General features: G+C 37.6%; 1 protein-coding gene across 1 annotated transcript in view; it reads right to left on the bottom strand.

The window, feature by feature from the left end:
* The window catches only part of Bruce (BIR repeat containing ubiquitin-conjugating enzyme), a 1,406,664-nt gene that overhangs the window by 1,383,028 nt on the left and 10,174 nt on the right, over positions 1-13,462 (bottom strand). The window contains exon 3 of the mRNA XM_068225988.1: positions 6,876-7,044. Coding sequence (XP_068082089.1) covers positions 6,876-7,044 — 169 coding nt within the window. The remainder of the gene's footprint in view (positions 1-6,875; positions 7,045-13,462) is intronic.

Here is a 13,462-nt window from a genome sequence, read left to right as displayed (position 1 = left end):
TCTCGTAAAATTACAATATTAAACAACAATTATCTCAAAATTGAATAAAATAATCTCTAGTTGACGAATAGTCCAAGGCTGCACATTTAAAAATTGGTTTATGCCAGATTTTAAACAATGTCCAATGTTTCTATTAAGTTCTAGAAGATATAAAATTCAACATTGGCGCAGAGGGAATTATTTTGTCCAATAAATCCACAACAGAGGTTAAATGTTCACAAAACTGTTGGACATATCTTGTGGTAGATTGAAATCTTGCTGTGTTACAGAGGAGCAATCCCAATTCAATAGGAACCAAATGAACCTGGAGAAAAGAAAGTTTGAGTTAACGCAAGAAAGAATTGAAATGAGGGGACGAGACTGGCAAAAAAAGAGAACAAACATTGAGAGCTCACCTTGCGCATTGTGAAACAAGCTTGCTGGTTGAGTGCAACTAACAGAGTGAGAACAGCATAAAGCAGAAGGGAAGGAAGTTAGTTAGGGGAGGAGCATAGAATGACGTAAGTGAGGAGGGGCAGGGAAATGGGAAGTGGCTTAAAGCGAGGTAGGCGGGAGGGAAGATTGTGATGTTTGTGTTGGCGGGGGACCTTTAATTGACTTAAAGAAAGAATTTTGGTCTAGTGACTTGCTTTTTCTGAAATAAGTGATGAAAAGATCAAAGAAAATACTGTATTACGTTTCTCGGTTATTTCATTGAGATTGTAGTTAGCGTTAAAGTATTGGTCCAAATGTATATAAAAATTCTCGATTATATTAAGTGGAGGGCCTTTATTAGCTATTACAAGGATATCCATGTCCAATTCGATGTTCGTAAATTTATGATTATAGTCGAACATATGTTGGCCGACAGCCGAAAATTTGTTATATTTGACTGCATTGAAGTGTTCCGAGTATATTATATTAAAGCTTCTACCGGTTTTCCCTACATAAGAAATATTAGAGCAGGAGTTACATTTAAGCCTGTAAACACCTGATTTTGCGTACTTGTTAACTTTATTAATGTGTGATGTATTATGTAAAATGTGTGTTTTGTTGTTGTTGGTTTTAAAAGCTATTTTTACGCTTTTTTTCTTTAAAATATTAGTGATCTTATAAATTTCGTTAGTGTAAATGAAAGTATAAAAGGATTCGTATTTAGGTAGTTCTTTTTTAAGTGTGTTTTTGGGACGGAATTTATGTTTGTTGATAATACTTTCTATGAAATGGCTGCTGAAGCCATTGAATCTTGCTATGCTACGGATAGTATTCAGTTCAGTATAAAGATCTTTCTTAGTCATGGGTACATTGAATGCTCTGTGAACAAGGCTGTTATATGTTGCTTTTTTGTGAGGGTGGGGGTGAGCTGAATCTTGTCGAATTGTAACAGCCGATTGAGTGGGTTTTCTATAAATTTTATAGGTTAAAGATTCCGGATGTCTAATAATAGTAAGGTCTAGAAAATTGATCTTTTGATCTGTTTCTGACTCCAAGGTAAATTTAATATGAGAGTCAATGTTGTTTAGAGCTTGAAGAGTGGTATGGGCGTCATCTAAGTTCTCATTTATAACTACCAAGACATCATCGACATACCTAGCCCAAAAAGGGATATTATCAAAACTGTTGTTGATTTTAGTGTTTTCAAGAAAGTCCAGATAAATTTCTGCGAGAATACCTGAGGCCGGTGAACCCATTGCCAGACCGTTCTGTTGGTAGATGGTGCCATTAAACGTGAAAAAGTTATTGTTTACAACCGATTTAAGCAACGTAACAAAATCTTGAATTTCTAATTTACTCAAATGACTATTTTTATTTAGGTTATTTTCAATGATGGGAATTAATTTGGAAATTTGGATGCTGGGGTACATATTTACAATATCAAAAGAGTGAAGTGAGTAGTCAGGTTGCATGCTGAAGTTGTTTAGTTTGTCTATTAATTCATATGGGTTTTTAATGGACTTCTTAGATAAGAATTGGTAGTTTTTCCTTAGGAAATTTTGGATGAATTGTGAAGTTTTGTACAAAGGACTCGGTCTAAAATTAATGATTGTTCGAATGGGAACACCGGCCTTATGTATCTTAGGAAGAGCTCTGGCCGTAGGAAGCCATGGGTTCATACTTATGAGCTGACTTTTTTCATATTCGGTAAGCAGGAAAGAAGTGTTTTTTAAAGTTTGTTTGAGGAGTCTTTGAACTTTTTGCATGGGATCTTTTTTGATTACAGAAAAAGAACCATCTTTGAAAAAATCTGAAGTTTTTACTGATATATTCATTCTTATCGATAATTATTGTCGTGTTGCCTTTGTCGGCTTTAGTCACAATTAAATCACTGTCTTTTATTTTCTTATTTAGGGCATGTAGAAGTTTCTGATCAGCTTGTACTTTCTTATTACTAGTGTTAGCGGGGAAATTAGGTGAATTATTATGAAAAATAATGTTGTTGAGCATCTTTTTTACCTCATATCTTAATTCATCTTGTGTATCTAATGGCATTTTTGAGATGGCTAGTTATGATTCTGTTAACACTGTGACAGTTGAAATGATTGTATTCAAATTGGGTCAGTTAGCTAAAATTATTTCGTTTTTCACTTAGGGGTGTTTTGGAAAAATTGATTACAGGTGGATGGAACTGATTACAATCATCCACTGGTCTGCTAAAGTGTCTGATTTGATTGCCGTACAATTTTGATCTCTTTAATTTTTCCAATTTATTCTCCAAATTATGTTGTTTCCTGGCTAAAATTTGTCTTCAACTAGTTGGAAGAAAAGTGTCCAATGCGCATTAGATAGTAGTTTTGTTGCTGCAAGGTGAGACTCATATAGTTTGTGATTAAGGAATGATTTTTTCCTGTACAAAAATCTAATTTCATATTTCAACCAAATTTTATTAGTCTTATTTTGAGTTATGATAGTTTGTGACGTAATACGGTGTTTCTTTTTGTTGTTAACAAGCACGCAAAATCAGGTGTTTACAGGCTCAAATGTAACTCCTGTTGTAATATTTCTTATGTAGGGAAAACCGGTAGAAGCTTTAATATAAGATACTCGGAACACTTCAATGCAGTCAAATATAACAAATTTTCGGCTGTCGGCCAACATATGGCCAACTATAATCATAAATTTACAAACATCGAATTAGACGTGGATATCCTTGAAATAGCTAATAAAGGCCCTCCACTTAATATAATTGAGAATTTTTATATACATTTGGACCAATACTTTAACGCTAACTACAATCTCAATGAAATAACCGAGAAACCTAATACAGTATTTTCTTTGATCTTTCCATCACTTATTTCAGAAAAGGCAAGTCAGTAGACCAAAATTCTTTCTTTAAGTCAATTAAAGGTCCCCCGCCAACACAAACATCACAATCTTCCCTCCCACCTACCTTGCCTTAAGCCACTTCCAATTTCCCCGCCCCTCCCCACTTATGTCATTCTATGCTCCTCCCCTAACTAACTTCCTTCCCTTCTGCTTTACGCTGTTCTCACTCTGTTAGTTGCACTCAACTGGCAAGCTTGTTTCACGCTGCGCAAGATGAGCCCTCAATGTTTGTTCTCTTTTTTTGCCAGTCTCGTCCCCTCATTTCAATTCTTTCTTGCGTTAATTCAAACTTTCTTTTCTCCAGGTTCATTTGGTTCCTATTGAATTGGGATTGCTCCTCTGTAACACAGCAAGATTTCAATCTACCACAAGATATGTCCAACAGTTTTGTGAACATTTAACCTCTGTTGTGGATTTATTGGACAAAATAATTCCCTCTGCGCCAATGTTGAATTTCATATCTTCTAGAACTTAATAGAAACATTGGACATTGTTTGAAATTCGGCATAAACCAATTTTTAAATGTGCAGCCTTGGACTATTCGTCAACTAGAGATTATTTTATTCAATTTTGAGATAATTGTTGTTTAATATTGTAATTTTACGAGACATATACCAAAAGATTTTATTTGTCACTGTTCAACATAACTTCCCTACTTCTACAGCAGTTCATATTTTCACCATTTTATATGTATATCATTCTACCACATCCCCAGTCCATTCTTTCATCTCTCCTCTCACCGCATAACTCTGTTTTAGGACTATGGTATACACTTATGTATCTTGGCTAGGCTGATGATGGTCCTTATGGGACCAAAACTAGTACCTTGTAATAGCACATTGTAATGTTTTTGTAAACATTGCATTATTGAGAAGGTGGATTAAAAATTTTGTATTTATTTTATGTGTAATCTTAACTCAATATGGAATCAACTATGAAGTTTATAACCTTGAATATTGGTCCCCAATTCTTTGAGGGCCATCTAACGGGAGAACGCTACCTGCGATTTCATCAAGATGAGCTACCACCATTGTTGGAACAGGAGGTAGGAAGTGTAGCATATTGCTTCACAGAATTTGCCGAGCTCAGAATATTTCAAGCAAGCATTGGACCTAAGCGAGTAACGGAGTCCCAATTCCATTAACAAGCAAAGGAGTCCTTGGAAACAACCTGGCGAATGAAAAGGAATTCAATGTGGAGCTATTCATATTAAGAGGGATGTTGGAAAAAAGAAAGTAGAACTTTCTGAGTCAGTAAAGAGGATGCATCTGGATGTGTTAGGAGTTACTGATATTCGGGTAAGGAGAGATAACGATAAAGATATAGGAGATTATAAAGTATCTTAGAACTGATGGAAGCTTCAGTTATTTAGTTCATCTTCCAGGTTGAACAGTGTTGCTGTTTTCTGTACATTTGGCACAGTTTGCAGTATTCTTTGTCAAGGCGACTAAAATATCCCTGCTCAATTCGGGGTAATCAGTAGAGATGGTAACTTGCCTATTTTATTCCTGTGTTCAGAAACATAGGCTTTTGAGATATAAAGCTGTTTTAGGGTCTTTTTAGCTAGATTTTGTTGGTTTTATTGTGCCTATAAATGCCTAGTTCAGGTGTTTGTGCCTATTTGGAGTATAATTGCCTAGTTGATGCCTTTTGACTGTATTTTAAAGAAGCCTACTTTCTTCCTGTGCATTATATTGTAGCCAGTGTGCTTGACAGAATTGTCTTCTCATTTCTCAATATCTGTTCACCCCACAAGCAAAAATGGGAGTTCTCGGAAGTCACCAGAAATAGTTCTTGGGAAATTTCCATCAGGAGAAACAAGGAACAATTTGACCTCGAAGACTTCAACCCCTCCAACCTCCTAAGACATATATACAATTATAAATAGGAAAGGAATACCACCTTATCAATACTTGCATTTTTTTTTTTTTTTTTTTTACATCGTTATGCCCTACTCAGGAGCACGGTTGAACTTGCTTAGCTGATGTGTTGGCCTTCTTTTCCTCCCAAAATCTCTTTATCCTCTCGCTGAGCTTCTTCCTTTGTTCTTCTGTCCAAGTTATAGTAGCTCTGGTGTTGGGTTTGTCTTCAAAGTGGTGATTGTCGATTTTGGTTCTGAATTTACATCTGTCCTGTACAATGTCTTCTGAAATGTTGATTTCCTGGAGATCTGTTTCAATTTCACAAAGCCAGCTGTTCTTGGTTTTAGACAAGAGGGCCAGGTTGAAAATTCTTTTAGTTAGCCTGTTAATGTTCATTCTGATAATGTGTCCATAAAATTTCAATCGTCTTTTCCGAAAAGTGTGAGAAATTTTTTCAGAATGACAATATATCTCCTGGGATGATTTTTTCTCCATATTCCAAAATTTTTCGTAAAATTTTCCTTTCTTATTGCTCAATGTCTTTGGTTAAAGATCCACCACCAATGATTAAGGTTTCTGAGGCATATAACGCTTCAGAATTGATCAATACTTGCTTATTATAATTGTCGGTTTTATTGTGCCTATAAATGCCTAGTTAAGGTGTTTGTGCCTATTTGGAGTATAATTGCCTATTTCATGCCTTTTGACTGTACCGTATTTTAAAGTTTGTCAAAACAAGTATTGATAAGGTGGAATTCTTTTCCTATTTATAATTGTGTAGTTCGTCAATACGGATATGAAGATTATAGTTTACGATACTCCTAAGACATATGCGAGAACCAATCAACGTCAAAACTATGTTGTGATTTATTGTGAAGAAGAAGTGTGTCTGCGGCAATGCCCAAAGAAAAATCGTCGAAGTAACACTGGCTGAAGCTGTGGATCACAGAGGATCCCAATTTCACAACAGATGGAAGATTAGTCTTCTGCCAAGCTTGCTGTAAGGAGGTAAGTTTGTTTATTCCTTTTATCTTTTTTGTGATTGAGAACTACAATCGCATTTAACTGTAGCAGTTATATGTATATTAATTTATGTATTGTGGGAAGTTGTTCTGTTGCATTGCTGTATTAGTCGTGAACTTTCAATAAATTATATTGCTAAAAGGTAAATAATCATTTAATTACTGAATGAGGAGTTAGAACACTGGTGGTCTCTTGGCACAGAGTAGTGGATGAAAATTAAAAATTGGTATTTTGAACTGTGATTCATTTCCTGTGAAAATAGAGATTGGTTTACAACTAAAATGCAATTTTTTGAAAATCGACAGTAACTTTCACCAACGCTATGTGTAAGCTCTAGTGAACTCTGTTACGCTTCCGCTGAGCCTTTTCAAAAAATGCCATACTCCTGTTCAACAGAAACAGGCATCACCATTGTCAGGTTCAGATACATAACATTCCTGGGCATTATAAAATGAACATCTAAGAAGGTAGAAAAATAACAGCAAGCGAAAAACCAAATGGCTTGGGATGATTCAATGCTTTCCATGAAATATCCAACCACTCAGCAAGGTTAAATTTCTATTATAATACCTAAAATGTTAAAAAGTAAATGATGATGTCCAGCTAAGCACTGTTAGATTTCTATTGTAATAAAATGTTATTAATTAAATTATAATGCGAAAGGCAGTAAAAGAACATAAAACTCACCTCAGACCAGAGAAGCTCCACTTTCACCAAGTCTTCTGTCTTTGTTACTGGTGGCTGAAGAATTGAATCTAATAGAACAATACCATTGTAATCGCTACGGATCCCAATTGATTTGCCATCGGAAAATAAAATTTTCCTACTTCCCTCCAAGTACTCGCACAGGACTTGCCTGGAACCAGAGGCTGAAACAAACAATATAGCAACTTACATATTTTCTCGGCCAATATCAACTGACAAATATTGGTCTCTACCTGAAGCTGTCAACATGGCCTACTATCTCAGAAGGAGACCAAATTAATATTAATTTTCAGACTAACAGCAATTTCAGTTTAAATGTATATGGCCAGCAAAATACTTCACATGTCAAATCTACAGTTAGCAAATAATAACTTCCATGTAAAGAAATGATCTTATGTTCAATGGCATCTTCCATTTCTTTGGGATAGCAAACACAGCTGCTGAGAAAAGGCCCACACAGAACCGAGGAAGTATGGTTCCTGTTTGACACAGCATTCTTCAAATTTTGTTTTCTTTCTTTTCAGACATCCACCCATTCACTCTCATCCAGACTTGCAATAAATACACATATTATAATGTAACGAACTATACCTGCATTAAGTTCCACAGCACTGTATATCCTATATTTCAACACAGTTTAAGCACAAATATTCATCCTATTCGTGAAGGATCACAACAGCTGGAGTGCACAAGATACTTTCAACCACCATAGCAAAAGTTTTATGGACAACTGTGATTTTTTAAATAAATTCTCAACAATTTGTACATCAAAGAGTGCTAATTTTGGTATTTATGAATTTATGTATCAAGCTGAGGATAACCCAATTAGAAAGTTGAAACTAGTAATAGTATTTTAAGTATGAAATATAATTGAATTTTGAATCCTGTATTGATCAGGTGGAACATCCCTCCTTTGAATTATAGATTGAATTAAGGAATCCTCAATATGAACAATTTCAAACTTGTATTATTTGAGACTTTCACTCCGTGTTCATGCACTCATCATTCCTATCCATCTATTCATCACCCACCAACTACTCGGCGATGTCCATCTTGTCAGTGCTTTCGAAACTGGAAGAATTTTAACCCGTTCGGTGGGCGACGTGGCGAGATCTGAGGCTATAAGTCGCTTGCCCGGCAGGGAACGCGGATATATCTGCCGATTCTAATTATTATTTATTTCTCAGTTGCCTGCCTGCAGAGGTTTATTTCTTTCTCAGCAGTGTGTTCTCGATGAGTCTGCCCTCCGAGGTGAATTTTTTCAACTATCTTTTCCCAATACCAATGAGTCACCCACAAGTTGCAATTATAAAGAACGCAACTTACGCCCGGGCAAGAACGACCTAAAGCCCAATGGCCTCGTGCTGAAGCTTTAGCTCATCGCCTAATCGTGCCTTGGATGCAATAATATTGCTGTAGAAGGGTTTTCTGGAGATTATTATACTAAACAGACATCTCTCATGACACATTACAACTGTGACCTAATTTATTATCCCCAGTCTTGAGTTCTTCCTTCACAACAGGACCGTGTGTTCACCACGAGTTACACAACATTATCACACGCATGTATTCCGTAATAGAGGCACAGTTCATGATTTCCTTCCAAACCGCACAGACCAGAATTCCATTCTATTTTCTTTCCTTACATTTTTTCAGCTAAATTTTCTAAAAGGAATTACCGGCCCCCACCATTAGAGGAAGATGTTTTACAGGCCATGATATACGAAATATTGGAATTTAGTAGGGAGGATAGTGATATTGGTGATGGTGGTGGTGATGCTTGTTGTTTAAAAGGACCTAACATCTAGGTCATCGGCTCTTGATGGTACGAAATGAGACGAAATGTAATGACAATTTAAAATTCCAAAATTCATCCACTGGCCAGAATTCTAAACTTGATGATGAAGAATGAATGGATGAATATGAATGTAAAATAATCAGCAGATCCAACTCACAATATTAAAATACTAAACTTCGAAATGATTATGAACAATGATTATGAACTTAAAACAATCAGTGGATCTGACCCGCAATGCCCCCACTTTCCCAGAAACTAGCTTAAAACAATGGTGCTTCCAAAGCACAATCCTGAATTGATGCTTCTTGTCTAAAGAGGTCCAAAATATAGGTCAACAGCCCCTCATGGTACTTCTCGCTAGTAAAGTAGAACCATGGTATTTCTACTGTATTAGTATTAATCACAAGTAACGTAGACTCACAGTGTTCCTCGCATTGTGGTACTACTCACAGGTAATGTACCGCGCACAGTTACCAATCACAGGTTATCTCATGTTTCAAAATTCGGCATCCCTTGGTCGCTCCTTCTAGTCACCTCTTACAACAGGCAAAGGATAGAATGGGTGCATTGTTCATCTGCGTCCCTCACCCACAGGCGTTGTGTGTTTGGTTCGCGAGAACTATTTCATTTCGCTCAAGTCCGCTGGCAAGCCAGTTGGGACTCCACTATCTTTTTTTTTTTTTTTGCTAGCTGCTTTACGTCGCACCGACACAGATAGGTCTTATGGCGACGATAGGACAGGGAAGGGCTAGGAGTGGGAAGGAAGCGGCCGTGGCCTTAATTAAGGTACAGCCCCAGCATTTGCCTGGTGTGAAAATGGGAAACCACGGAAAACCATCTTCAGGGCTGCCGACAGTGGGGCTCGAACCCACGATCTCCCGGATGCAAGCTCACAGCCGCGCGCCTCTACGCGCACGGCCAACTCGCCCGGTGACTCCACTATCCGCCACAGGTCTTTCTCACATAATGGCGCCACTCATAGGCAACGAAAACCCAACGGCATCACTCACATAGTGGTATTAATCACAGGCAATGCCCAGACACGTGATGTTCCTCAGAACGCAGGCCTATGATGTCCACAACAAGATGCTGAGACACCCAGTGAGATAGCCTCATTTTATCTCCTTGGAGTGTTCCAACCAAATCCGCCATAGTGGCAGATACCATACACGGATACTGTAAACCTAGAGCATACTACTAACAGACCCACGGTATTCCTCACACAGGGGTACTAATAGCCAGAAAAGTCGACTCATGGCTCATGGTGTTTCTTGCGTGATGGTACTAATCACAGGTTAACCCATGTTTCAAAATTCAGCATCCCTTGGTCACCTCTTTCAATCACCTCTTACGACAGACAAAGGATACCATGGGTGTATTCTTCATCTGCGTCCCCCACCAACAGGGATTGTGTGTTTGGTCCACAAGAGCTATTTCATTTCGCTCAAGTCTGCTGGCAAGCAGGACACCTTGACTGAATTTTTAATGAAAGCGGGATGATCTTAGGACTCCCCTATCCACCACCTGGGATGTGCCACGTGGGAGTATCACCTCTCTCCCCCTGCTACGACAGTAGGTACGTTCGTGAGACGGTGATCTTAGAGAAGTACGTTCTGTCGATGGGAAATTCGGAAGTGACTGAAATTTACTGCAGGCTCGAATATACAGGGTTCAGGCCCAGCTAATTCGAATGTTCCGCAGTTGTGAAAGAGACAATATGTGTTTGATTCCAGTCCAAGTAGCGACCATGACAGTGACAGTAGTGACGATAATACTGATAATATTCCAACCAGTGCAACTTCATCAACTTACACTGAAAATGGAGAAAGATCATCCCGCTTTCATTAAAAATTCAGTCAAGGTGTAAACGGAAAGTTTTTAGGGAAAACAAAACCGAGATGAATATCTGAATTATTTTTTGATTAAGTGATATGTCAGAACATAGTTGAACAGACAAATCTTTATGCCCAGCAGAAAATCGCACATAACACCCTGTTTAGTAAGACGATGCAATGAAGTCTAGTTCAAGACTGGGTCCCGACAAATAAGGACGAAATAACGCTTCTTATGGGCACACTGCTGCTGCAAGGGATTGTACAGAAGCTTAAATTAGGACGTTATATTTCTCACAATCGGTTGTTGACCATGCCTATTTTCTATGAGCTGATGACAGAGAAGAGATTTTTTCTCCACAGCTTTTTACATTTCTCTGACAATGAGGCATATAATGGACAAATTCCTCCCAAATTTTACAAGATAAAGCATCTGACCACCTGGTAACAAAATTTTTGGAAGATTACACCCCAAATGGCAAAGTGTCCATTCATGAGAACTTCTTGTTATGGAAAGGGTGGCTATTGTGGAAAGTTTAGATACCAAGAAAACTATTGCGTTTTGGACTGGAATTATACAAATTATGTGAAGACAGGACAGGGTATGTAACATGTTCTGTTTCCATGTATACCAAAACGAACAGCTGTAAATTACATAACACTGTGAATACTGAAAATACTGTAAATATTACCAGTAGTGTACTGTAATATAATCTGTGCGTGTCACCTTTCAACTGTAGGTATAAAAACTGGATCCCTCAAAAGCGTTAACCAACATAAAAAAATTTGTGAGTACTGTTAATTATTCCATTCTAAATCTAACTTTGTAAATCTAAAATTTATATGTACAAAGAATTTCTTCCCAGGCAGAGATTATTAGTCAAGTGCTTAAAATATTTAGTTATTAAGTTACTGTATAATTGAAAATCAGAGCTTTGCTATTACGAATAAACAAGCTCAATATCACAGTGTGAAAGCACTTAGTACATTCTTGCACAGAGTTCTGTAATATTAAAATAATAGGATTTTTCAGCAATTAACTACACTATATTCAAGTAAATATTTCTCTTAGGGTGTTTCTATACTTTGTTTTTAAGCAAGTAATTATATATTTTCTTCAATCAGAGAAATCACTCTCCGCCTGGGAGTGAGCCAGAGTGTACCGAGCTCCCCACTTCGGGGTTAAGAAGGTTAGACAATGGCTGGTTGTCTTGTTCATTTCTGCACTCTCTTTCATCAAAATTTTGTTCCCTGACTCAACCAGGGACTTTGCTTCAATCCACGACTCAGCCACCCAGTACACACTATCATTCACTGTTTTTCTTTTTAATATTTCCAACAATGTTATCCCCAACATCTGTTGCTCGCAGAAGAGATTGTAGCAACCTATAGCCATGCAATCTCTTGAGGCAATCCAAATCCATAGTATAAATTACACTGGTAACGTTTAGGCAGAAAACTTAAGTCACAGATGCCAATATTCTGAAGTTCATCTTGACTTGGGTGTCAAAATTGCTTTGCATGGCAAAACTTTCTTATTCAGAAACTTTTTCACCAGTGGGGGTACAAAAACATTAAACTGGTAACTTCCTGGTCCATCCACGCACCTTTTTAATGTGTGTAGGTCGCAGGCAGCACTGTCTTGGAAACGTGTTAAAATGCTTTAGGCTTAGCAGATTTTCCAATAACAAGTTTAAGCTTATGATTTCCTGCTTTTATTTTGTGAACACGAGCACATTTTATTTGTGCGAAGCGAGTGTTTTAGCTGGTAACATTTTGAAGATGACACCCTTATCATCACACTTATAAAGCTGGTGAGTTGCAAGGTTCTCAGTTTTTACAAGTTCTTGAAATTTAATACGAAACAGCACAACGCCTTCAGATTCAGCTGAGAGCTTATAACCACACACCTGTAGTTATACACTGTACATTCTTTACCACTTGTCCAACCAGCCAACAACTGCACATGTACAGTGCCTAACTCTTTATTTTTTCGTACTCTTGACTTTTTCAATGACTTTCGGTCAAAGGATTCAACAGAGCAGTTGTTGGATGACAATATTTCAGGTTTATTTTTGTTTTGCTGACAATCACAGATAGTGACCTCACTACAACTACCTTCTACAAGTTTGTAAATTGTCTCACCACTGTCAAGTTGTCATAATGCCACCAACTTCAATTTCAAGGCAACAAATTTCCGTGTGTGTTTTGTACTTTTGTCAGCATTCAGAGTGAATAAAAACAAAACATTAACTGCTTGAGAAAACATAAGCAAGCACAACCACATGCAAAAACAATACAACGACCTGACTTTTTTATTTTTAGATAGTGCCATACTGTAGGTGAGAAGGAGGGAGTGGTGGAGAGGGGAAGAGCAGGAGAAGTGAAACACTGCATTCAACATCAGACTCCTGTTCAGCCCTTTCCGTGTATAGGGCTCTCGCAGACTGTAAACTAACATATACTATTTTTGTTAATTCAAATTTCTCAGCTCAGATTTATGGGAATATCAAACTATAGCAGATAGAAGAAAAAATATCCTTGTTTTACCAATTTCAGTAGCTCAGCCGCAGAACGATGCTAACTACAATAGCCTATTACGATATTCCATTCTGCAATGTAACAAGCTGCCAGAATGAAATTAAGTTTGAGATAAATTTTTGTACAAATGTGCAGGCTTTCTTTTTTTTTTTTTTTTTTGCTAGGGGCTTTACGTCGCACCGACACAGATAGGTCTTATGGCGACGATGGGATAGGAAAGGCCTAGGAGTTGGAAGGAAGCGGCCGTGGCCTTAATTAAGGTACAGCCCCAGCATGTGCCTGGTGTGAAAATGGGAAACCACGGAAAACCATCTTCAGGGCTGCCGACAGTGGGGCTCGAACCCACTATCTCCCGATTACTGGATACTGGCCACACTTAAGCGACTGCAGCTATCGAG

The sequence above is a fragment of the Anabrus simplex genome, chromosome 2 (genome assembly GCF_040414725.1).
Source record: "Anabrus simplex isolate iqAnaSimp1 chromosome 2, ASM4041472v1, whole genome shotgun sequence".
Classification (NCBI taxonomy): Eukaryota; Metazoa; Arthropoda; class Insecta; order Orthoptera; family Tettigoniidae; genus Anabrus; species Anabrus simplex.
This window is presented reverse-complemented; position numbering and strand designations above follow the sequence as displayed.